Source organism: Penicillium waksmanii, assembly GCF_028829765.1.
Source record: "Penicillium waksmanii strain IBT 27052 chromosome Unknown utg000008l:1.0-5622682.0:1.0-5626561.0, whole genome shotgun sequence".
Classification (NCBI taxonomy): domain Eukaryota; kingdom Fungi; phylum Ascomycota; class Eurotiomycetes; order Eurotiales; family Aspergillaceae; genus Penicillium; species Penicillium waksmanii.
Genome location: NW_026643254.1, coordinates 2,887,311 through 2,911,628, shown reverse-complemented (window position 1 = coordinate 2,911,628; position 24,318 = coordinate 2,887,311). Strand labels below are relative to the sequence as shown.

The window sequence follows — 24,318 nt, the reverse complement described above, 5'->3', positions numbered from 1 at the left end:
GTATGCTGCTTAATCACAGCATCACTTATTTTTACCCTCTTTTCTCCTTGAAACAGCGGCAATGAAAGTCGTGTTGCGGATATAGAGCTGACTCAGCGCTCCATGGTGCGGCCAGTCTAATTCCGGTGGTGTGTTTAGTAATTTCCCCTCATGGCCGGTGCCGAGGGAGAGATAATTGACGCCATGAGACTCTCGGTGCCACCGTGATTAATTCCGACTTCCACCTCAATGCTTGTCTTTTTCCCAATCCCATAATCACTGCAGCCTATCCCACCACCACACCGCAACCCCTCCTATATTTCATTCCGTTACCGACCGTCGCAATGGCGGACCTCCCGGCGCACGCCTCGCCAAAACTTCCCCCGCAGTCCCTCGCTCCGACCAGCGGCCTCGATGGCCTGCCAGACGACACCAGCCAGGGCAGTGGCCTCGCGACAGGCGAACAAACCCCAGCACTCCCAGATTCCCTCTTATCACCTGCATTCACCCCACCTGCAACTCCCGGCGGAACATTGAATCTGAGCTCGAATCCAACCAAAGCCCTCCATGAAAGCCAATCCGCGAGTATCCGACACCATGGCGAACACGCCAAAGCACCCAAGTTACTTCCGCAGCTTCCCCAAGTGGAGTGTCTTGTCCGAGCACGAATTCCAACAACCAACGGGGCCGAAATGTTCCTTCACCTCTATCATAACGACCTGGACAACAAAGAGCACCTGGCCATTGTATTCGGTAACAAGATCCGAAGCCGCAGCTTAGATCGGGTGTATCCCGGGGAAACTGAGATGGACCGCATGATCCGAGGCGCATATGTGGGCAAACTGCACCCGGGGCGAGTGAGTAGCTGGTTTGACGATGATGAATCACAAGCAGAAGGCTCAACGAGGGTAGAGCCGCCGCTGGTACGAATCCATTCGGAATGCTACACAGGCGAGACGGCGTGGTCAGCCCGATGCGACTGTGGTGAACAGCTGGATGAAGCTGCGCGGTTGATGTCCTTCCCGGTCGAGGACTTGGCTTCTGACGCACCTCCCGAGGCACAGTCCCTGCGATCGCATTCTGCCGGCGGCGTCATTATCTACTTGCGACAGGAAGGTCGAGGAATCGGTCTCAGGGGAGAAATTAAAGGCATATAATCTCCAGGATCTAGGATCTGACACAGTCGAAGCGAACCTACTGCTCCGACACCCGGCGGATGCTCGAAGCTATGGATTGGCGACGGCCATGCTGATGGATCTGGGTTGCGGAGCAGATGTCAACCCAGAAGGTGTTCGCTTGCTCACCAATAACCCTGACAAGGTCCGGGCCATTGAGGGACTGAATCGTGAAGTATTGGTTAAAGAACGGGTGCCTATGATTCCTCTTGCTTGGCGTACTGGTGGAGAACGAGGAATTAAGAGTTCTGAAATCGAAGGCTATCTGAAAACTAAGGTTAGTTTCGTTCCCCCCTTTTCCCCCTCTCTCCCTTTGGATAATCAGGCTGTGCAACTTTGGAGAAGGGTGCTAATGCGCTTGGTTACAGATCTCGAAAATGGGCCATATGATCCAATAATATCGACACTCGTTACTGCAGCTCTATCTGCTGTCTTTTTCCCTCCCACGGGATGCATTTCGTGATCTGTTTATTTCTTGCATTGGAAAGTGAACTACCCTTGTACACACGATCGACATGACCAGTCTTTTCTTGCTGCATAATTTTTCTTATTTTTTTTGTGAACGCAATGTCTTTTTTGTACATGATCGTTTCTCTCTGTTACGATAAACCTAGGGAAGAAAGGGAAAAGGAGGGTGGACTTTTTCATACACATGATGATCATGGCAATGACCCTCATATATCTTCTACAAGTTGAACACAATACACAGTCCTTCGGGATCATACAATGGAGTCAGAGCCAGGATGCCTTTTCCGGGCGGGGAAGATTACGCCATGCTATAAGATCTGTGTGTAGATCATGATGCCACGACTAAGAAAGGAGAAAGGAGAGAGGAGAGAGGAGAGAGGAGAGAGGGGGGGGGGACACATTCTGAGGGTTCGGGGCAACTTCTCCGGAGGAAGTCTGTCATTCGTCACCCGAACGACCCAAAAGTCAACCACCGCACTGGGTCGACTTCTTCTTATTCCTCGACCCACTCAAATTGCCAATGCTGATTCCCTCTTGTTCGACCCCGACCCCCCCCTGCTCTCTCCTACTTCCATTCTTGAATGGCTGCCTTCAATCTCTAACCCGTGCGTGAGGCCATGGCCAGCCGCGTCCCGGACGACATCAGCGACTATGCGGCGCCATCGCCGGTTGGGCCGGTGATTGACGGCCGCTCACTACCAGCCACCAGCGCCAAACCCGAGGAATCCCCGGTGCCTTCGCGCTCAGCCTCGTTAGATCCCGATTCCCTCATTCCAGATATCCACGACCCCAATAACGGATTGACTACCGCCGGCCGGAAGCGCAAACTCAACAGCACCTCGTCGCGAGGTGTCGCCAACCTCACCCCCGATCAATTGGCGAAGAAACGTGCCAATGACCGCCAAGCACAACGCGCCATTCGTGAGCGCACCAAAACCCATATCGAGGCCCTGGAACAGCAAGTGAGAGAACTCGCTTCCCAGAAACCGGTCCTCGATCTCCAGGCTGCCGTTCAGCACAATGAGCGCATCCGGTTGGAAAACCAAGAGCTTCGCCGGAGCCTCAAAACGGTGATGGACATTATACAACCCTTACTAGCAAGACCAGAAGCCTCGGGTGAGTCAAACACGCTAGCATGAGAAATCGGTTTGTATGCAGTAACTAATGAGAATAGATCTACCACCCGTCGTTTGTCAACCGAGATCGATCCCACCATCTAATTTATCTCCCTTTCCCGATTCCGACCACCTTACACCAAACACCCAGCATGCAATTATAGGCGACAAGTCATACGATGAGTCAATTGCAAGCCTTGACACACCTTCTCCTACACACTCAGCGCCGGCTCTGGGAAGTCGCCGCAACAGTTCCAACGGTGGCCCTCAGTCAGCCGCATTTCGCTCCGCATTGGATACCCAACGCCACAATAACGCCCACGGCTTAGACCTCAGCTTAGAAGAGCGGCTCGGCTTCAACTTCCTCCTGGACCCTTCCCACAATGTCCCAAAGGTCGACCAGATTCGGCGTAGTAGTCCGGAGAACTTTCGCAGCCCACAGCCGAATCCCGAGCCACCACTATGCCCTCAACCACTGAGCTACCCGGCCGACCAGGAGCGGCCCGCTTTTGCGACGCCGATTAGAAATACTGCACCGACATGTACCTTGGACAGCATCTTGTTAGACTTCCTTCACAGTAAGCAGCAAGAAGCAGCACAAGGGATACCGAGACAGAAACTCGCGGGACCTCCATATCCCAGTGTTTCCTCTTTACTCAATCCGGAGAAGAGCGTATACTCGCATCCAGTGTCGAAGGTGTTCACAGATATTCTGCGCACTTTCCCTGATATCTCCTCACTTCCAGAGCAAGTGGCAGTGCTCTACACCATGTTCCTCATCATGCGCTGGCAGGTATACCCGACGCAAGAGAATTATGATCGGCTGCCCGACTGGCATACTCCGCGGCCCACGCAGCTTCTTACCGCACACCCTCCATGGATGGACTATGTCCCTTGGCCTCGAATGCGCGACCGACTTGCGATGTCCCACCAGGACTATCCTTTTGAAAATTGGTTCATTCCCTTCACGCGAGGCCTGAGTGTGAACTGGCCCTACGAGGACACGGACTGTCTCTTGTCAGCCGGTAGCTCAGATGAGCTCCTTATTAACCCCGTATTTGAGCGACATCTACGGAATTTGTCCAACTGGTCATTGGGTCCTCTATTTGCAGAGACCTATCCCAACCTAGTAGATACCACACGAATCAGGCCAGATCATAAATCGAGCAAAGCTCCGTCTTAGGCCCAGTCGGTATTACTGCTACGCTTCTTCATGACTGACTGTCCTTTGGCCTACGTCTTTGATTTTGGATTAATGGGAAATGTTTAATTTTTTTGGATGATTTGCCGGACATACTATACTTCATGCTGATCACGGCGATGTGCATGCCACATCATACGCAAGGTTGATAGAGGTCGATGACATATCAGCGCAATACACCTGTTGCTTAGAGGGATCTTTAGCAGGGAATAATATTACTTCATTTATCATATATTGGCATTTATTTCTAATTTGTCTACTACTAATACTACTCCTTTCTGCTCTTCTCGTTCCAGAATTCGAGTCCCGATTGCTGACGGAGGGTACCATACATCGAGCTGCTGTCAAGGCATTCACCAGCATACTCTCTAGCGGCTTCCATGTTACCACGAGCCAGCTCGAGGCCAGGGAGATTGACACCGAATTCCTGAGCCATGTCCATTGCATGCTTAGCATCCTTGATAGCCAATGACACGCCGAATCCAGGACGAGAATCCAGGGACGGGGCATATGCACCAGTCGTCAATCTGTATAGTCAGTGAGCTGAATCCTGTTGCACTTAGCATAAGCTTTCGCACGTACCTCTTCGAATATCCGCCAGCAACAGGGCCAAAGGCCTCGGCAATCAGCTCCTCCATGGGGCCAGTTCCGAGGCCGGTCTTCTCGGCGAATACCTGGGCCTCGCCAACAGCTTCCATCATGTTGACAGTGACAATGTTTCTAAGTATCTATCAATAACAGTTCAAGTTCCGTTCTATGTAAGCAAAACATACCCAGCAATTTTCAGCAAGGAAGACTTCGCCGGGTCTTCTCCGCACTCGATCACACGTCGGCCCATGATGTCCTGGATAAGGGGCTTCACGACCTCAGTAGCACTCTTAGGACCGCCAATGGCAAAGACCAGCTTGCCATCCACGGCGATTGGGTTTCCCCCAAAGACAGGAGCCGAGACAAAAGCGGCTTGTTGGTCTTTCAGCAGCGCGGCTGCAGAGCTCACTGTATCCGGGTGAACGGTTGAGCAGTCTACGAAGATCTTGTCCTTGAGGGTATGCCCTGATCCGAGGGCGGAGGATACTAGGCTCTCAAGAACCATGTCATTGGAGACCTAGTACACGAATCAGTTTTGCAGGGCTCATTATGAAAAGTATATTGCTCGCCATCGAGCCTGGCATTAAGGGGGGAACTGTATCCCATACCATAGTGAAGATAATCTTGCTGTGAGCCACCAGATCGTTAAACCCAGGCACAGCGATTCCACCAATAGACTGCAGCGGTTGGCCGCGCGCCATGGTGCGATTGGTGTACAGCAGACTGAGGGCCTTCTTCGCTGCCAGGTGCCGCTGCAGATTGTTGGCCATAGCCAGGCCCATGGACCCGAGGCCATACTGTGTTGAGCATTAGCTTCTATTCTTTTTCTTCCGGATACGAAAGATCCTCCACAGAATCCGCGCAGGTTTAAACTTACCCAGCCGATTTGAGTCATTGTGTTTGAATGCGAGTGATCTGCCCTTGGCCTTCCGGGAAAGCGAGCAGGCTATTGGATGTAGGATAGGGTGAGGTCGGACGCTATGGTCCGATAACGAGTTTTGATAACGAAGTTCTAGGGTTGTTCTTAGCGATCACCTCGAAGAAGTTCAATGTTCTAGCACAGTCTATTACTTGATGCAATTGTTGTCAATGGCTAATTTCCCCAGAATCCAGCGGCCATGCCCGTTTAATAGTACGGTGAAGAGGGGGATTTCGTCGTTTCCCGAGGGGAATCGGAGTCGGCCGATAGCTGGCCTCGTCCTCCCGTAGGGTAGCTACTGTTCATGTGGCCCTCGGTACTAAAAAAGGCTAAGGGGGATCTGTAGCTCATATGCGGGGTGATGATATTCTGGGGAAGACATTATAGCCGGATCTAGTTTAATACCTTGGAATTTGTGGTTTGGTTCCATTGGAGACGTTGTTTTGTGATGACTTCGGGATGCCTCAAGGGTCTGCCTAATTAACCTAAATATAGCCACACCACCGCACCACCCTTTCTTCGTCCAAACCTATTACTACGATCCATCTGGCTCTTGTTTTTGTTGTTTCTTTTTTTTCAAATTTCTACTTTTCAAGATTATTAATAACAACATCATCTGATACACTCGCAAGCCACGATGTCCACAGCCGTTGGGGTTGTCACGTTCTGTCACGCGGCTGCGGCTCACACTCACGTTGGCGCGGATTGCGGGGAGCCGCGCCAGTACGGTATTGTCACGTAAATAACGATGATGCAGCAGGCGCCAGTTACCTCCGCTGTGGCAGATGCTCACTTACCGACATCAACTCCCCCGCGCCCCATTCACACCTCCAATTCCGCACCTTCTGGAAAGTCCGTGCATACCAATTTCCAGAGCACTCGAATACCTTTTCCTCCACCATGGCGGGAGAAATGCCCATTGGTACGTGGCCCCCCCTGCCTGCTTCTCTCTAGCAGACCGCGTGTTCCCCCAGCTCCCAAGCTAACAGCCCGCAGTGCTCGACGGAGGAACCGGTTTCCTCAAGGTCGGATATGCAGCACAGGTATGTCGCATATACCCATTCGACGATTGAGCATCGCCCTAATCCTACCTCTTTCCCCAGAACTTCCCAGAGCACCAGTTCCCCTCGATAGTGGGGCGGCCCATCTTGCGGACGGAGGAGCAGTCCGGCGACATCGTGGTGAAGGATATCATGTGCGGTGATGAAGCTGCCGCTGCTCGCTCCATGCTCCAGATCAGCTACCCGGTAAGTCGATATCCAACAAGGACCTTCGATCTTCCAGCCTGCGCCTTCTCTACCCCGCAGAAACGTGTCGCTAATTGCAGTCCCTTGCGGGGTCGCTTTAGATGGAGAATGGTATCGTCAAGAAATGGGACGACATGCAACATCTGTGGAACTACACCTTTTACGACAAGATGAAGATCGACCCCACAGGCCGCAAGATCCTCCTCACCGAGCCCCCGATGAACCCGCTCAAGAACCGCGAGCAAATGGCCGAGGTCATGTTGGAGGGATACAACTTCGGGGGTGTCTATGTGGCGATCCAGGCGGTGCTGGCACTGTATGCCCAGGGTATGCGACCAACTTCAGCTGGATATACACATTTGGGAAGGAAATAGACTAATCAGTTTGGAACTATAGGTCTGAGCAGCGGCGTGGTTGTGGACTCCGGTGACGGCGTGACACACGTCATCCCCGTGTACGAATCGACCGTGCTGAACCACCACATTAAGCGATTGGACGTCGCCGGTCGCGACGTTACCCGTAACCTCATCGCCCTCCTCCTGCGTCGGGGCTATGCGCTGAACCGAACCGCCGATTTTGAGACCGTTCGTCAGATTAAGGAGAAGCTGTGCTACGTCTCCTACGACCTCGAGCTTGACAAGCAGCTCTCCGAGGACACCACTGTTCTCGTTGAATCCTACACTCTCCCCGATGGCCGTGTTATCCGTGTCGGTAGCGAGCGATTCGAGGCCGCTGAGTGTCTGTTCCAACCTCATCTTGTTGATGTCGATCAACCCGGTATGGCGGAAATGGTCTTCAACACCATTCAAGGCACCGATGTCGATGTTCGATCCAGTCTATACAAGGCCATTGTGCTTTCCGGTGGTAGCAGCATGTACCCTGGTCTGCCCTCTCGATTGGAGAAGGAGCTGAAGCAGCTCTGGCTTACCCGGGTTCTGGGCGGTAACCCAGAACGCCTGAATGTAAGTTTAGGGTGAAATTTTGATTGGCTATTATTGGTAGCTAACAGCTCGATAGAAATTCAAGGTCCGCATCGAGGACCCTCCTCGACGGAGGCACATGGTTTTCCTGGGTGGTGCCGTGCTTGCCAACCTGGTACGTCCCATCATTTCCGCGTTTGAGCCTAATCTGCAATTTCCATGCTTACTTTTCTTCTTCTTAGATCGCCGACAAGGACGACATGTGGGTATCCAAGCAGGAGTGGCAGGAACAGGGCGCGCGTGCTCTGGCGAAGCTTGGTCCGCGGTAAAGCAAGTATATTTAGGCGGTTGTTCTCTATGGTCTCCTTTCTCTTCTTTCTCTTCTTGTCTTGCTTCGCACTCTCCCGCATTACCTGCAAGCCATGTTGCCCTACTTCTTCCATGTCCTTTTCTCCCCCTCTACCCCCACGACTCGTTCTGTCGATATCCTTCCCATTTTTTCTCCGTATCTTACAGCCTCTTCTATATTGTGTCTAGACTAGTCTGGTGCGGGTGGACTTGGAGCCGCTGAAATAAAAGAAAGAACATTTTCTATCGACACATATTTCCCCGTCTTTGAAAAGGATTACCTTCAAGTTAATTTAGGGGACAGGTCTACTTCTTAGTCTATGCTACTATGGCAGCCTGAAGCGTCCAGGGCGGATGATATTAAGTAATTCCACACCTCTCAAGCCGCCGCTCTCTCTCCCTCTCCCATTCAATTTACCACTGTTTTTGCTGCGTAAACACTTTCAAGTTCACTATCTATAGTAGTTACATTGCGGTAGAAACCAAGCGATTTTTAAGGACCGTAAATTCTAAGGTTATAGTGTGGTTCAACCTTGGAAGTTACTATGGTCTTAGTAGCTCAAAAACCATATAGACCACAAAGACTGTAATAAATACTACTACTACCTAGGTAGTGCTATTGCCCACTTATTTTTCTTGTATACAAAATCTAGTAGTGCTTTGTGGCTATTGCTTAATTATATTTTTTTATACAAAATAGAGTACCTGGTAGCTATTGTCCGATTGCTTTCTTGGATGCAGGAAGTATTACCCACTGCTATAATCAGGATTCTGCCCTTCAAAAAACTGCCTTATTTTCCTGGACGCTTTAGGCTGCCATAATATGTACTGATAGCAAACGAAAAAAAGAGGAAGGAACAAACAAGCCTCTGCAGCCAAATTCGTCGGACTCACACTGCGTCTCAAACTACAACTTGAATGCTGACTTGTTGCACTCTTCTTACTGACTACCCTTCGCCCTATCATTTTCCAGGACCCGTTCATTTCATTGTTATTGCTTTCCTTGGATTTTTTCCGAGGTCCAACATCGTTCTGCAATGGTTCGAGACCTCACCCCCCCAGCCGTTACAGGAAGAAAGTTTCACGCCAAACTCACCATGGCTTCTCGTCCTGTTGACCGACTTGAAGGACAGATGCCAAGGAAGGCTGGTCAGTGAGTTAAAAGAGACTGTTTCAAGAGATTTGTGGAGACATGATCTGTACTATTTCGGCAAGGAGAGTCTTGTTCCAATCGACCCAGACAACATCAAGGTGGAGATATGGTCCACTTCGAGACGTCTGCTCGAGTCCATCGCGCAACAGGGCCCTCAAAGAGACAGCAAGACCAATATCTATGCTCTTACCGTGTTTGCACAGCGATTGGGCTACTCACGACTGATCATCGCCGATGATATGACAAAGCGTCAGCTCCTGGGAATCCCCCGCCGCACCCATGAACGTTGCACCCAAGACCTTGACATGGATACACTATTGCCGACCAGGCTGGCCGGGACCGAAGGAGCTACCAGGTGCATATAAAGAGGGAGAGGTGTTTGTCGATGGTGATTCCCTGCCTTGATGGAGCGTGGGGCATTGTTGCCAGACAGGTTGAGAACAAGCCACTCAAATAATCCTATGATGGTACAATGGCTTACTGAGATTTCTGAACATGATGGAGAAAAGACCTCCTTAAAGATACCCGAAATTCTGGTGATAATATGAACAGACTAAGCGTGCACAAATTCCAAGATCAAACTTGAATAAAATAGATTAACAAATTGCGCCTGAAGATAATGCCTGCGAGGAACGAGTGGTTACACCGAAGCAAGCCAGCATAAAACCATTCTTTCCAGTCTGTGTAGACGTATAATTCTTTGAGAACAAAGTAGAAGAAGAAAATCCACGGCTATTCCAACAAGGCTTAGAAGAAAAGAGCAAGGTGAATTCAAAGAATATGTTCAAAAAGAACATTCCATGCATTCCAACGACGAAATAAACAATGCTAAACACAAATCATTGGAGCTATGCATTGAACAGATGCGAAAGGCGTGAAGGGGCATGACCGAGAGAGTAAAAGGTGTCGTAATCATCATTCAATATGATGTGTTTACGTTTCAATGGCACCTGGCGAAACCGCCAAAATAACCGCGAACGCCGCGACGATCAGCGCCATCGCTACGGCCGCTGTCAAAGCAACACTTCCTCGGCTTGCGGGGAACTTGCCTCTTACAATCCAGTACTGGCTTTCGAAATAGCGGTGGAAGCCCACGATGAGGATAAGGATGGCCACACCGATAAAGGTAGAGCCGAGCGGTTTTCCAACGCTGCGTAGACGGGCAGAGTCTTGGGCGGAGGGAGATGTAGCGACGTACATAGACGAAGAGAGGTGGGGTGGGAGGGTCGCTGAGTTATGGATATTGTTGGTAGTGGCGGTGACTGTATTCAGTCGGAATAATTGGGTGACGGCGATACCGATCGAGGCGAAGGCGAGAGAGGTGCGCATCCAGGCGAGGAATGTTCGCTCTGCGGGAAGAAAGTTAGTGGCATATTTCAGGGGATATCAATATCACGATATCATAGTAAAACGGGCACCATACCAAGAGCAAGATGATCGCGAGCGACACTTCCTTTGTTTTCCAACTCCAGAGCGCCGAATCGATCAACCATTCGACTGGGCCATGACTGGTGCGGATCGGTGGGCGAGTCTTCCTGATTACTTTGCGCGCGATGGGCGCCATTTCCGCCTCCATCGAGGCGTGGGGTACTTTGATCCCATTTGCTTGCCTCGGACGGGGCGCCCTGGGAGTTCGGTCCGGCTGTGGCTTGATAGTTGCGTGCCGAAGCAGCCCCTGTATTGATCGGGGTCGACTCGGTAGAGTGCTTGTTGTGTTGCGAGCCAGCATACTTTCGGGATGGAAAGCTCGAGTGGGACCGGCTGCTACCGGTCGATGATGACAGGTCGGAGTCTGCATGTGTGGGAGAGCGTGACGATGGAGATCTGATATCTCGGGCTCCCGCAGCGTTGCTGGAACCTGTCGGAGTGGTCGCCGATGAGTCGAAAGTATTCATTATGGCGTGCTCATTCCCCTGATCAATGACTTGAGAATATTGTCCAATAGCCAGGCTGGCTGGACAGGGCTCGTGCAGCACAGACACGCCAGGCACCGCGACAAGGGTACAAAACCTTCGAAAAGGGTATTAAACTAGAAGAATGAAGGCGTTGAAGACAAGATCGTGGGAATGGGCATGGTTCGAGGCGTTTTTCAGATTTGCTTCAAAGTTCAGTTGATTATGCCCCTCCTCCTTCATTCAGCTGCGCTCATCATGTGGACTGCACGGTATGTGACGAGTGAAAACCCTTGGATGATCAGTGATCGCTAGTCCGGGGATGCAGCTGATCACATGCTCCACTGAGCTAGTCCCGATTCGGTGTTAAATCGAATTGCATCATTTTCATTGCTGTTTCTGGCAGGCGGTAACCTCTCTGAGGTCCTTCCGTCGCGATTGCTCTCCGGACTCGCGGAATATTTATCTTTCATCTCCCCCTCCCTTACGCCTTCTATCAACAAAATGGCGTCGACTTCGATAGGGTCCAGACCTGCCACCAGTGGCAAAGTCGACCTCTCTCAGAAATTATCGCAACTGCGCTCAAGCACAAATCGCCGATCCCAGGCTGCATCGACCCGAGATCCAACGCCAATAACCCCTCCTCTACCCTCGCCCCCCGACCTCTCCACCCACCAATATTCCCGTCCCGTCCGTCGCATCTTATCACCCAAAGATCATGAATTGTTCCTTTCCTCACCCACCTACAAACTGGTCTTGGCCTTCACATTCGGCCTATCGGATTCAGTACGCGGCCGAGCCTTGACCGACATAAAAGGTCCCGAATCCGACGCCATTTCGAAAATCGCCCAGATCGTAGGACAGATAAGGGCACTCGTGGAGAATTGTCCACCAGAAGACCAAGGTGGCTCGCGATTCGGAAATCCCGCATTCCGCGTCTTGTTTGACCAAGTCGCCGCCCAAAGCTCGTCATGGCACCGGCAAATCCTCGGTCTTACTGATGCCGGGGCCATTGAAGAGACATCGACCTATTTGATCAATTCGCTTGGCTCGCGGGATCGTATTGACTATGGATCAGGCCACGAGTTGAATTTTATCATGTGGCTGCTCTCTCTGTACCAGTTGGGTAAACTCCCAGTGAGCGAGTTCGCCGCCGTGGTGTCCAAGGTCTATCTTGAGTATGTCCACTTGATGCGCGAGATTCAATCAACGTATTACTTGGAGCCTGCCGGTTCTCATGGTGTCTGGGGTCTGGACGACTACCACTTCCTGCCATTCTTATTCGGAGCCAGTCAACTCGTGGACCATCCCTACGTGACACCGCTGGGCATTCACAACACCGCATTGCTTGATGAGGAAGGCGACAAGTACCTCTACCTCGACCAGGTGCGGTGGGTGGACAGTGTGAAGACGGTCAAGGGTCTCCGCTGGCATAGTCCTATGCTGGATGATATCTCTGGAGCAAAGAACTGGTTTAAGGTGGAAAGTGGCATGAAGAAGATGTTTGTCAAGGAAGTTCTGGGTAAGCTACCCATCATGCAACACTTCCTTTTCGGCAGTCTCCTGCCTGCTACTGAAGGTATGGGCGAGCTCTCTGGCGAAGATGGAGACCACGAGCATGATCATGATTGCACACACGATCATCCCCAAGGACATGGCGCACATGCAGATTGGTTTGGGGACTGTTGTGGTATCAAGGTCCCCAGTACGGTTGCTGCGGGCGCCGAAATGCGTAAACGAATGGGTGGGTCGGGATTGCGTCCGATTCCATTTGATTAGACTACAATTCAGACAACGGTTAAAAACTACATAATGAGAAATGATATGACCAAAATTATGACAACGCAACTACTAGTACTAGTAGAAACCACACCGATTCTACGGTAGACGCCATGATCGCATCAGCGCCGATCTATGGGACAGAGGTGATAAACGACTTAAGTCGAATTACATCACCACGCTGATTGGCCCACTCCACCGCCCAACCTAACTTCCGCAAAGACTCATCAAGACCAAACAACTCACACCAGCAGCAGCGCCCAGAGTCAATTACGCCACACCGCCATTATCACAGGACCGGGTGAAAAAGAACAACGGCACCGGTTCGGCGCCTGCCTTCACTTCGCCTCCCTATCCCCTACAACCTAACCTAACCTCGCCTCATTCCCCGGGCAAGAGACAGGCAAAAGGAAAAGTCACGCGGCGGCAAAAGACAAGACCCACCCGGGAAAAGCCACTCCTCTTTGCTTTCCCCCCTCTTACTCCGCACGCTGCAACTGGGTCCTCTTGCTGCGACTGTGTGACTTGATTGTCCTCCCCCCACTCACCCCCTCCCATGGCGCCAGCAGACGATTACTCCACTGGCGGGGGCGGGAAGCTCAAGTTGAAGGGGAGCAAAGTAGCCGATGGACGGGTGAAGAAAAAGAAGAAGGAGTCGAAGAAGAAGAAGGAGCCGGAGCAAGAGCCGGAGCAAGAAGGGAAGAATGCTGTTGAAAATGATTCTGATAATGGGGCCGTTGAGCGGAGAGAGGGAGAGAAGTCCAAATCACCAGAGCACGAACGGGATGAGAGAGAAGGTGGGCCCAAGACTGAAACAGAAAGGAAATATGAGGAGGTGAGGCGCAAGCGGGTATGTATTCATTCAATTCCTTTTTTTAGGAGGACAGTGGGACTGGATGGCGTGACATTTGATATACTAACTAAATTGATATTGACAGTTACGTGAACGGCTCCAGCGGGATGGCGTCAAGACCCATAAGGAGCGCGTAGAAGACTTGAACAAATACCTCAGCCGACTGAGTGAGCATCACGATATGTATGTCCAAAAGTTTGATGAACTGGTCCTGCTTGGAACTTGGAAAGCTAACTCTTGCCCAGGCCTAAGATTGGACCTGGTTAGAGAGGGAATGAAGGGAAAGGAAAGGAATTACGCAATGACCACCGCAAGGATAGCGGAGATTGGCCATTTCATGTATCATATGGACAAGACAGAGTGGTGGTATATTCATATAAATCCAAATCTGCTCAAAGAAGTAAATGCCCCTGGGAGTCCCGTAGGATCTCTATGAAGCAGCCCGAAAGAAATCCAAGACAATCAAAAGGGCAGATTGAGAACATGCCAGGCGAATGCAAGATAAAAGGCCAGTGAACAAAAAAAGGAATCCCAATAGTCGCGGAAGCGACAAACGCCAATGTAGATGGGGATTAGACGAGGCAGAAAAAGACAAAACACCCTCCCAACGAAGTAGAATCAAGAATGTTGAAGAACAAAGAGCTGAAAGAGGTCGCGGCGACAAGGAGAGAAAAGATCGAGAACAAACACCCCCGATAAGAATGGGAATAACAGGAACACCACGCTAAATTCAACCGGCTGAATGGCGATAACCACCAGGGGGGGGTCACGTTGTAGATCACACCGGGTGGCGAGATAAGAGGTCCGAGATCGGATCGAAGACCGAGGCCAGAACTGGGGGAAAAGACCTCAAGTTGATGGCACGATGTATCACAGAAAGGGGATTTCCCATGAAGCAACTCATTTCATCTCACTTATGAGTGGCCCTCCTCATACGCCCTTGACAACGACAGTCCGCTCGCTATTCAACTTGTCGGCATTGCGGGCGTGGGATTCCTTCTTGCAATCCTCTAAACCGGTGCAGGAGTGGGCCTCTAGCATGCGGTGCTTCGAGCAGAAGTGGCCGTGGCAAAAGCTACAGTCACCCACGATCCGCTGAGCGGCCTCCTTGCACTCCTTGAAATTGCAACGGGGCTTGCGGGGAGGCATGGTTGTATGTATGCGTGTGTGTGGTATTTGGGGGTTGAGGCTGAGTGAAGGGTGTTGCTTCAAGTCAATGGTGTGACGGGTCCAGGCGGCCTCGGTTGTTGGTTCAAGATAAGCGCCGAGATAGCGAGATAGTAGAGGATGGAATGGCAAAAGCGAGAACGAGTGGTTGCCAAGAGGAGTCTCCGACGGTTGAGTGGTTGAGAAGTGTTGAGGCGGTGGGAGAGGAGAGTTGGAGTGAGGAGAGAAGGTGAGGAGAAGGAGAAAAGAAGAAGGAGAAGGAGGCGAGGGTCTAAAGGAGGTATGAGCGTTGGACGGGAGTGACGCAGTGACGCAGTTACGTTGATGATAAAGGGGGCAGAAATGTAGGGGAAAGGAGTGAGAGTGACTTACGGGGGAGGTTGGAAATATATAGGCAAATGGAAGTCGGAACGGGCGGGAGAATAAAAGTCAAACGGATGAGATCCAGGGAATGAAGGGAAAGGGAATTAAATGGAAACTTGAAGGGCTGAGTCAGTTGAGGCGTGGGGAGTGACGGAATCAGCCATCGCCAGAGACCACCAGGTGGAGACGGACACTACCACTACAGAGTAGTGACTAGGTATGGAGACTGGCTACACCAGAAGGTTCGATCTAGTGGAGATCTTTGCATTCAAGTTCCCATACTCCTCTATCCTCTAGATAGGACTAGTTACAGTATTCCTTTTATGATTATCACTATATGATCACTAGTATTACTAGTAGACCACGCGACCCGTGTCCGTGCCATTCCATTCGTCCTCCCATCCCCCCTGTCCCATCTCACCCCATTCCACTTGACTCCTTTCACGTGGCTACTAAGCATGGATACTGCTCCTCCGTACCGTCTAGGCGCATTATTCAATCTACAGAGTACACTCTGGCACTAATTCGAGGCGTGGTTCCACCCAGTCCTTCAACTTCATGGCGTGCCACCGGATCGGACGTCTTGGATCCGGTGGCAAAGAAGGAGTTCGTCTACGGAGGACAGAGTAATGAATGACTACTGCGCCATACACTTCGATCGAGACACGCCGGTGAACTGGCAACCCTCTGCTAAGGCCCTCTTCCTGCAATGTAAAGCCGTGTGAATCGGACGAGTCTCCTGGGCCCATGCGTCCAACTAAGTATGAGACCAGGCATCGCGCACCACGTACGGAGTACATGCCTCGAAGCAGGCCACCGAGTCCCCAAGCCCCAAGCGAACGCCTCCCAGCAAGTAAGGTCGAAAGGAGAGGTGGATTCGTGGTCGATCTCGCCGCCTAACCAACCTAGTTTAGTCGACTCTACGAAAGTACAGTACTCGTGATAGGGCAACCACAGCCTTGGAGACCGGAAAACACACCGCGCTCTTCTCCTTAAAACTCCCATCTCGTCCCCTTTCTATCGCCTGCAGCCGATTAACCCATGCTCCACTGCAGAACCCGGCCCGTTGCAATCTGTTCGGCGGGTCTGCCGGAATCCACTTTCAACGCTGTGTGCCCGCTACGTGGTCCCCCGGTCTTTGGTCGTTGGTCTTCGGAGGTGCGCTGGCATTCGATTGGTTTGTATCTGCTCTGCTTTGGGCGTGGTTTGTGGAGTATTTGGCTTTGGGTACGGAGTAAATTTACATTTACATACTAACTAGTAGTAAACCCAACAAGGGTTACCTACCCTCGCCAAAAGGAATTGAGTAGTATGCAGTATGCATTGGTGAATAAAGAAACTTAAAAAGAGCAAGGGAAAAAAATAAATGAAAGAACAAAAAATAATTAAAAAAAGCGAGAGAACGCCAGTGGCCCTACGCACGCACCCGGTTTATGCGCCCGAAACCCCTTGCCCTGCCAAAGCAAAATGAAATCGACATGGAAAAATTCTCCTGCTACTCCGTATCCTCATTCCATTCAAGCCCCAACCTCTTTCTCTTTCCCAGCATCGAGATCTAAGTAGTCCGGGCGTTCGGCTGCCTCATATTCGCCGATCAGGTCCATAACCACGGACCGTGCCTCGTCGAACTCCGATAACTCTTCGGAGAATGCCGCAGACTTTCTGTACTGATCCAAGAAAGCATTGCGCTTACGCAGACGATCGTATTGCTGTATGATCCGCTTGAACAATGTTGCCACGGAGGTGTGGTTCGCCAGCATCAATCCGCTCACACGGTTGGAATGATGCAGATACGGCGACTTCTTGGTGAGCGCCACTTGGATACTGGCCGGGCCCCATGGAATGAAAGATGCGAGGCGGCGTTCCCGAATGCGGAGCAATGACTTGTGCACATCGGTGGGATCGGCCTCGCCTTGGATAATGTTAAGAATGCTGATGTAGCAGCTGGACTTGCTCGGGGTAATCGAGACCATGCGGTTCTTGGGCTGTAGCAGTCGACGCATCACGTCCAGCACGGTTGTCTTACGCACTGTCTTCGCCTGCTCAACATTGTCGCCTGTGAATGGTGTATACGACGGGAGCAGGAAATGGCTGCGCGGCGTCGGGATCAGCGAAGCAATGATGCCCGCCAGGTCATTGTGCATGTAACCGGGGTATCGAAGAGTGGTCGTAGATGCCGACATGACCGTTGAGACCTGCAGATCTGAGTTAGAAATTCCCACTTTCCCACAGTACATAAAGCACGGCCGCCACTTACCAGCTGGTTGGTTTGATCGAACGATGGCTTTTCCACGTGAAGTCGATCGGCGACGATTCTTGAAAGTGCACCATTGTCCAGAACAACCTATTGAATTTTTAGCGTCTTTGGTTTTACAAGGGGTTAAATATTCAAAATGCCGTCTTACCACAGAGTCAGCGTCTTGGGTCAACCGCTGCATGGAAAGCAGACTGTTGTAAGGGTTGACGACAATATCCGAATACAGATCCGGGAAGACAGAGTACGTCTGGATAAGCTTTTTGGGGAAGCGATCATTCATCCGTTCCAGGATAAAACTACCCAGACCAGATCCTGTACCACCGGCTATCGAGTGCAATAGCATAAAGCCCTGTGGCCAGAATTGTCAGTCAACTTGTCGCGACAGCCGCGGGTAGATCGACTTTTTGACCCTACCTCTAATGAATCACTTCCATCCGCCTCTCGGTCAATCATGTCGAAAATCTCCTCTTGCACAGTTTCTCCAGCCGCATATCCCAGACCCCAGTTGTTTCCAGCGCCAACGCCCTGCTCTCCAACGAAGAAGTTCTCGGGGTTGTAGATGTTCTTGTAAGGGCCGGATTGGATGCCATTGAGGACCTATTCGTGTCTCAGTAATTGCCTTGGTCAACGTGATCACTGAGAAGGAGAAATACTTACCCTAGGTTCTAAGTCGAGAAGAATCGCTCGGGGGATGTATCGGGTGTCGTCACTCTGTGTAGCGGCTCGTTAGATTGGTTCTGTAGATGATCGCGCACCATTGCCAAAGCTCCAGAGTATTGCTTGCCCAAATCATACCTGATAGAAGAAGACATCCTTGCGATCGCTACCTTCGGTCGCGAAATCCTCCAGGTTTCCGTCTTGGTTGATTCCATGCTCCTGGCACAGCTGCTGCCAAAACTGACTACCGACTTAAGAAAGGAAGACATTGTCAGCGAATCAGGCTCAGTCCCTTCGGGTTCCGAGTTCCCTAGAGTGCATATGATCGGCTCAGGCGAGTTTGAGCACATCACGAGCTGTGGTGCTGGGAGGTCGATCGAGGTTGGCGGAGTTCACATACCGCTGTTGCCGCACTGGCCGGCTTGGATCGTGATAATTTCCCTGCATTTTTGAGCACATGTCAGCTTCAGAGGTTCTTCGGAGGGACAATTCCACAAAAAGCAGCTCAGACACATACCTAGGCATCGTTGTCCACGGGCGATGTCGAGATGGATTAGTTCTCACGCGTAGCGCGTTGGGCGCGGGGAACATTTTGGCTGTCGACCGCCTCAGGTACGCAAGGTACGTACCCACTCGGGCTTGGGTTTGGACATCAACATCTCATCTCATACACTTCTGGGTGAAATTGGGGAAATTGGAGAGATTTTTGTTCGAAAATAATCTCGATATTGAACTCCTCCTTCTCTATTTCAATTTTGCGACCTCTCTTTCCTCTAATGAACAAACTCAATGGTATCATATGCTGTCTTTCCCTGTTCCCATGGCCTCCAAAAATAAGCCTCAGTCCAGTTCCCATCAGATCCACCGGTTCAAAATCCCGCTTTACAAGCCGTCACCAAGTTTCCAGCTCCAGCAACTACTCCGTCGATGATTCGTACCCTAGACCCCTCATCTGGACCATATGCTTGAATGCAACCTTCCCGCACCGCTTCCTCCATACCCGCCATGCCTGCACAGCCCAAACAGACCGCGCCAACACGAGTCGGCGCACTTAGTAGAAGTCGCTGTGTGGCGGCGATAATCCTTTGTCTCACCTCATCCGGTGCCGTAGTGTGTAGTTCGACGGCCGTCAGCCCCGTAGTCTCAGTGCCTGCGAATCGCGAGGACTGGAAGCCTGCTCCAACCAACATTTCGGTGACTCCCTTGTTGAGTTCGTCCTTCCAAGCGCTGCCAGTAGTAACAATACCAAAGGACTGGCCGATTTGCTGTTTTTTCAATGATCCAGGCGCCACAAAATCGAACCCACTGATCAAAGACAGAGAAGCAGTAATGCTACCCTCAAAGATCCCGGTTACATATCTCGTTCGTGTAGAAGAGGAGGTTCCATCTAGTGCCTTGATTTTCTGGCGTATCATGCCCACGAGTGGGTGGGCAGAGTAGCACGCCACAAGAAACGCATCGTATTCCGCAATCGTATCCAGAACCGAGGAACAATTCAACGCCGACTGTGCGGATTCTTCGCCATTGTTGATGCTGGCAATCGGTTCGCAGACGTGCCCATCCAGAGTGAAAGTCTCATTCGGTGCGGTGAAGTAGTCAAATTGAACGTCAGAGTAGTTGAGTCGTTGTAGGATCGGCTTGAGGGCCTCGGTCATATGTGTGGAGGTGTTGGGGTTGATAACCAGAATTCGGAATGGGCCATTGTCCTGGAATGCAGCCATGTTGTCGGGGGATACGCTGGGTTGAAGTTCGACTCGAAGACAGATGTAAAGCTCGTATAATCCCTGCAGGAACTCGAAGATTATTAAATAGATTCGTGTTTGAAATGCGGACGGGACCGAGAATGTCACGCAATGGTCCCCCGCCGTTATCGCAGATCGGACCCCTCCGTACTCATAAACCACGGGAACCCTTCACGTCTGCCCCTCCCCCGCGCTTTTCTCTCCAACAACCAACTTGAACACTGCCGATCATATCCATCATGCCTCTTGTTGCACAGAATCCACTTCCCCGAATCATCCTCGGGCTCATGACCTTTGGGCCCAATGAGGCCGCGGGTGCCCGTATCACTTCCCTCGACGAGTTCAATCGGTGTCTGGACTATTTCCAGAAGCAGGGATTCAACGAAATCGACACTGCCCGCATCTATGTCGATGGAGAGCAAGAAGCGTTCACTGCCAAGGCCAATTGGAAGCAACGCGGCCTAACCATTGCAACGAAGTGGTACCCCAAGGAGGCTGGAGCGCATAAACCCGCTATCCTGCGCGAGAAGCTCGAGCTATCCCTAAAGGAGCTCGATACCAATCAGGTCGATATCTTTTACCTACATGCAGCAGATCGCGCGACGCCATTTGCAGAGACTCTAGAAGCTGTGAACGAGCTACACAAGGAGGGCAAGTTCGTTCAGTTGGGTCTGAGCAACTATACGGCCTTTGAGGTGGCGGAAATTGTAACTCTCTGCAACGAGCGTGGTTGGGTTCGTCCTACGATCTTCCAAGCCATGTATAATGCCATCAGTAAGTTTCAATTAGACATGACTCACCGATATAGCCCTGATATCCCTGGGATTTGGGCCAGCCCATGCTAACTGAACAATAGCCCGTAATATTGAAGTCGAATTGGTCCATGCCTGCCGGCGCTACGGTTTGGACATTGTCATCTACAACCCCCTTGCTGGCGGACTTTTCTCTGGAAAATACAAGACAAAAGATGTCCCCGAAGAAGGCCGGTTTGCTGATAGTAGCTCCACGGGGACCAACTACCGCAGTCGCTACTTTAGGGACGCAAACTTCGAGGCTTTGAGCATTATTGAGCCCGTGGTTGCTAAGCACGGCCTGACGCTTGTTGAGACGGCTATGCGCTGGGTCCGCCATCACTCTATGTTGAACATGGATAACGGTGGCCGCGATGGTGTACTGGTCGGCGTGAGCAGCTTCGGTCAGCTTGAGACTAATCTTCGGGAGCTGCAGAAGGGGCCCCTTCCAGAAGAGGTGGTGGAAGCTTTGGATAAGGCTTGGTTGGTTGCCAAGGCTAATTCTCCTAACTATTGGCATCTGGATCTGAAGTATACTTATAATACTCAGGAGGCACTGTTCAAGCCCAAGTCTAAGGCTTAGGTCTGTCTATAACAAAATCAACTCAGATGTTAATATCATAAAAACACCATTCATTCGGCAATGATTTTAATTTGATTTGATTTTGATTAGGGTTCGGGTTCGTTTTGTTTTTTGTTTTAGTTATTCGACCAATCAATATTTAGCCTTGTAGTTCGTCACTCGATCTTCTCCATACCGGATACTTAGTTATTAAAGAGCCCTGGAGTTTGTTCTGCCAAATGGTGTTGTGGACAATCTACTTCATACAAGACCACTACATTGAAATCTAGTTCCTGCATGTCTCTCAGGTGCTAATTTCGGTACCGCCCTAATTGGCCATCTATGTACTTCTGGGTGACCATATGCATAAAGCCCCATTTACGCAAAGCACCGGGTTTATCAGTTGCGAGAGCACTCCAATCAACCCCCATGCAATCGACGAGGTGAATCAGTAGTCGATTCTAGTAGACTATTACTAGAAATGGCTAGTTCTACTAGTCATGGTCATTTGCCCTTGTGAGCACCAGCCCTGCTTAACTCTTGGCTCTTGGCTTTTGGTCCAAGTTGACCCCAGGCTTGACCCTTTGACCCCAGCCGGACGCCTGGGCTAGACCGCTTTCGGACTAGCACGCCGCCATTGTCCCCCTGGAGGTCACGTGTACGATACCCACCGGCCTCGAAGCGGTAGGGGCCATGACGAAGGCGTCCATTCCCCGGGCATCGTGTGCTTCCCCGGCTCCTCGAATGGCTTTTCATTCAACCTCGTGTCTAATTTGCTTGTCTCACCTGAACTCTTGACGAACTTCCAAGTTTCCTTTCAAAGACCGACATTGCCGCATACCGTGACCCCCTGAACCTTGTTTGATTTCCCCATTACGTGGCCGCAGCTACCCCATCAACATCTCAATCGCATGCGCTCAGGACAGCAGATTTACATTCTGATCACAGGGCTGATCTCCGGCAGTTAGGCTCACCTCGTCAGCTGTCAAACCATCACACAGGGCATGGAATATTCTGAATGAGTGGAACCCCAGCAGCCCCGTCCCTAGTTCTTATCTGTTATCTGTCGCCGCAAGGACATCCCGGGCAATCAGGTGGCCGAGGACATCTTTGATTGCTCCTAAGGATCTTGTCGATCCGACCCCAACCCCCCCCAAGCACCCACAACACCCCGGAGGGAATCCAACGCCAGCGTGGCTTCGGAAAACATTGAACTGGGAGCGAGCAGGGCCAAAATAACCCCAGACCCGGAGCCGAATCGCTATTCCCAGGATTCTGACGACGACGACATGGTGGTTAACCGCCCCCCATTGCACCGCCCAACGGATGGCCGGTCACAGCAACCGTTACTCAAAGATGATCGCGAGGGACGACCCTCCCGATCAAGCTTCGGGAACGATACAGAAGGCCGGCCTATGTTGCACCACCACACCCGCCGCCCTACCATCCGGAGTAAAAGCCCGGAACACGACGCCGCCCAAGCGACTCGCAAAAAGTATATGATTGCATCGGGATTTCTTCTTCTCAGCCTAGCCAGCTTTGTTGTCCAGACAGAAACCGCCGTCTACATCCAACATGAGTTGGGGTGGAACAAGCCGTATTGCATGCTGTAAGTTTGGACGCAACCGCACCGCCCGCCGGTGATGAGATTGACCTGAATTACCCCCATGCACCTATAATCCATCGCTACTTATCCTGGACCGTAATCGCTTACCCTTTCTTTTCTCCCAAATGCAGCTATATAACTCACGGTTCCTGGGCGTTACTCTGGCCGGTCCAGCTCGCCATCCTGCGAATCCAGAGGCGCAAAATGTCATGGGAAGCATTCTGGCGCCGTCATGTCTTCCTCTTAAAGACAACTGCCCAGATGGTAGAGACCCAGGATGTCCACCTCCACTCCCGTTCCTACCACCGTTCGCCGATCCCATATATGTTGAAAACCACTGCTTTTGTGACCAGCGCGCTCACCATCGCGGGAGGCTCATGGTACGTCGCTGTCAATTTGACAACGGCTAGTGACTTGACGGCCATCTACAATTGCTCGGCTTTCTTCGCATATGCCTTCTCGATCCCTCTTTTGAAAGAGAAATTGCGGTGGGATAAGGTCTTTTCAGTGGGCATCGCAATAATTGGAGTCCTTGTGGTCGCCTACGGAGACCGCCCTGACAAGAAGGTTTCAAAAGGTGGAACGACAAAGGATGATAAGGAGGCTCATAGTCGGCTCCTGGGCAACATTGTGATTGGTGTTGGGAGTGTGCTGTACGGCCTCTACGAGGTGCTGTATAAGCGTTTCGCCTGCCCACCAGAAGGCACCAGTCCCGGCCGTGGCACCATCTTTGCCAATACATTTGGCAGTTTGATCGGCTGCTTCACCATCTTGGTCTTGTGGATCCCCCTGCCTTTTCTTCATTATCTTGGCTGGGAAACCTTCCGCTTCCCTACCGGCGAGGCCGGGTGGATGCTCCTCATATCCATTGCTGCCAATGCTAGTAAGTTGGCAATAATACCCCCTTCACTTGACGACTATATTTAACTTACTCTGCATCTAGCATTTTCCGGTTCATTCCTGGTGCTCATCTCCCTCACCTCCCCTGTACTTTCGTCAGTTGCCGCTCTTCTGACGATTTTCCTCGTTGCTCTTGTGGACTGGTTCCGCACAGGCATACCGCTCTCATTCGCAGCAATCATCGGAGGCATCTTGATCATGATCGCATTTTTCATGCTGAGCTGGAGCACGTACCGAGAGATGAGCCAGGAACGCAAAAAGCATCTGGAGAACGACCAGGTAGAGTCGGACAGCGACGAATAGACCACTAGAATTTGTCGGATTCTCTTTTCTTTTTTTTTGTCTCATAAATTGTGTTGTTATATTAGCGAGTTATTGGATTTTCCACCATTGTCTTTGGGCCATGTCTTATACGAACCGTACAGTATATATGGGATCTTGAACTCTTGTCTCTAAGAATGTTGCATTTCGCAGACTACAGCATTGGAATACATGGCGCTATAAATCCTATGACTAAAAAGTCCATGGTATTCTACTAGTAGTACCATTTTCATATACGTGAAGTTCCAAACGCGCCGGACAAAACTAGAATTCTCAAATTAATTGGAACTAAGTTCTGACAATTGTATTTCCAGT

The 24,318-nt window shown here is 51.1% G+C and overlaps 12 protein-coding genes across 12 annotated transcripts; 8 read left to right on the top strand and 4 right to left on the bottom strand.

Annotated features, from left to right (window-relative positions):
• Positions 1 to 323: 323 nt before the first annotated feature.
• N7481_009405 (GTP cyclohydrolase II) lies at positions 324 to 1,552 on the top strand (the record flags this gene model as incomplete). Its single annotated transcript, XM_057268624.1, has 3 exons — positions 324 to 1,107; positions 1,151 to 1,431; positions 1,523 to 1,552. 3 exons carry the CDS (start codon positions 324 to 326, stop codon positions 1,550 to 1,552), a joined length of 1,095 nt encoding a protein of 364 aa, XP_057119301.1.
• Positions 1,553 to 2,239: 687 nt separating this feature from the next.
• N7481_009404 (bZIP transcription factor) lies at positions 2,240 to 3,920 on the top strand (the record flags this gene model as incomplete). The annotated part of the gene is made up of 2 exons (XM_057268623.1): positions 2,240 to 2,738; positions 2,797 to 3,920. The coding sequence occupies 2 exons, from the start codon at positions 2,240 to 2,242 to the stop codon at positions 3,918 to 3,920; spliced, it is 1,623 nt and encodes a 540-aa protein (XP_057119300.1).
• Positions 3,921 to 4,206: 286 nt separating this feature from the next.
• Positions 4,207 to 5,421, bottom strand: N7481_009403 (NAD(P)-dependent oxidoreductase; the record flags this gene model as incomplete). Its single annotated transcript, XM_057268622.1, has 5 exons — positions 4,207 to 4,465; positions 4,521 to 4,658; positions 4,712 to 5,043; positions 5,135 to 5,323; positions 5,404 to 5,421. The coding sequence occupies 5 exons, from the start codon at positions 5,419 to 5,421 to the stop codon at positions 4,207 to 4,209; spliced, it is 936 nt and encodes a 311-aa protein (XP_057119299.1).
• Positions 5,422 to 6,345: 924 nt separating this feature from the next.
• Positions 6,346 to 7,941, top strand: N7481_009402 (actin-related protein 2; the record flags this gene model as incomplete). The annotated part of the gene is made up of 7 exons (XM_057268621.1): positions 6,346 to 6,367; positions 6,442 to 6,488; positions 6,549 to 6,692; positions 6,794 to 7,019; positions 7,089 to 7,654; positions 7,710 to 7,787; positions 7,855 to 7,941. 7 exons carry the CDS (start codon positions 6,346 to 6,348, stop codon positions 7,939 to 7,941), a joined length of 1,170 nt encoding a protein of 389 aa, XP_057119298.1.
• Positions 7,942 to 9,057: 1,116 nt separating this feature from the next.
• On the top strand, positions 9,058 to 9,478 carry N7481_009401 (uncharacterized protein; the record flags this gene model as incomplete). The annotated part of the gene is made up of 2 exons (XM_057268620.1): positions 9,058 to 9,113; positions 9,181 to 9,478. The coding sequence occupies 2 exons, from the start codon at positions 9,058 to 9,060 to the stop codon at positions 9,476 to 9,478; spliced, it is 354 nt and encodes a 117-aa protein (XP_057119297.1).
• Positions 9,479 to 10,046: 568 nt separating this feature from the next.
• On the bottom strand, positions 10,047 to 11,008 carry N7481_009400 (uncharacterized protein; the record flags this gene model as incomplete). Its single annotated transcript, XM_057268619.1, has 2 exons — positions 10,047 to 10,462; positions 10,537 to 11,008. 2 exons carry the CDS (start codon positions 11,006 to 11,008, stop codon positions 10,047 to 10,049), a joined length of 888 nt encoding a protein of 295 aa, XP_057119296.1.
• A 501-nt stretch (positions 11,009 to 11,509) lies between these two features.
• On the top strand, positions 11,510 to 12,784 carry N7481_009399 (serine/threonine-protein phosphatase 2A activator; the record flags this gene model as incomplete). Its single annotated transcript, XM_057268618.1, has 1 exon — positions 11,510 to 12,784. One exon carries the CDS (start codon positions 11,510 to 11,512, stop codon positions 12,782 to 12,784), a length of 1,275 nt encoding a protein of 424 aa, XP_057119295.1.
• A 556-nt stretch (positions 12,785 to 13,340) lies between these two features.
• Positions 13,341 to 13,904, top strand: N7481_009398 (uncharacterized protein; the record flags this gene model as incomplete). The annotated part of the gene is made up of 3 exons (XM_057268617.1): positions 13,341 to 13,634; positions 13,723 to 13,820; positions 13,883 to 13,904. The coding sequence occupies 3 exons, from the start codon at positions 13,341 to 13,343 to the stop codon at positions 13,902 to 13,904; spliced, it is 414 nt and encodes a 137-aa protein (XP_057119294.1).
• Positions 13,905 to 14,567: 663 nt separating this feature from the next.
• N7481_009397 (AN1-type zinc finger protein TMC1) lies at positions 14,568 to 14,786 on the bottom strand (the record flags this gene model as incomplete). Its single annotated transcript, XM_057268616.1, has 1 exon — positions 14,568 to 14,786. The coding sequence occupies one exon, from the start codon at positions 14,784 to 14,786 to the stop codon at positions 14,568 to 14,570; it is 219 nt and encodes a 72-aa protein (XP_057119293.1).
• A 1,898-nt stretch (positions 14,787 to 16,684) lies between these two features.
• Positions 16,685 to 19,802, bottom strand: N7481_009396 (tubulin gamma chain; the record flags this gene model as incomplete). The annotated part of the gene is made up of 8 exons (XM_057268615.1): positions 16,685 to 17,362; positions 17,425 to 17,511; positions 17,573 to 17,773; positions 17,839 to 18,021; positions 18,082 to 18,135; positions 18,220 to 18,321; positions 18,482 to 18,522; positions 18,968 to 19,802. 8 exons carry the CDS (start codon positions 19,800 to 19,802, stop codon positions 16,685 to 16,687), a joined length of 2,181 nt encoding a protein of 726 aa, XP_057119292.1.
• A 260-nt stretch (positions 19,803 to 20,062) lies between these two features.
• On the top strand, positions 20,063 to 21,197 carry N7481_009395 (aldo/keto reductase family protein; the record flags this gene model as incomplete). The annotated part of the gene is made up of 2 exons (XM_057268614.1): positions 20,063 to 20,597; positions 20,680 to 21,197. The coding sequence occupies 2 exons, from the start codon at positions 20,063 to 20,065 to the stop codon at positions 21,195 to 21,197; spliced, it is 1,053 nt and encodes a 350-aa protein (XP_057119291.1).
• Positions 21,198 to 22,465: 1,268 nt separating this feature from the next.
• N7481_009394 (DMT family transporter) lies at positions 22,466 to 23,985 on the top strand (the record flags this gene model as incomplete). The annotated part of the gene is made up of 3 exons (XM_057268613.1): positions 22,466 to 22,785; positions 22,980 to 23,665; positions 23,726 to 23,985. The coding sequence occupies 3 exons, from the start codon at positions 22,466 to 22,468 to the stop codon at positions 23,983 to 23,985; spliced, it is 1,266 nt and encodes a 421-aa protein (XP_057119290.1).
• Positions 23,986 to 24,318: the final 333 nt, after the last annotated feature.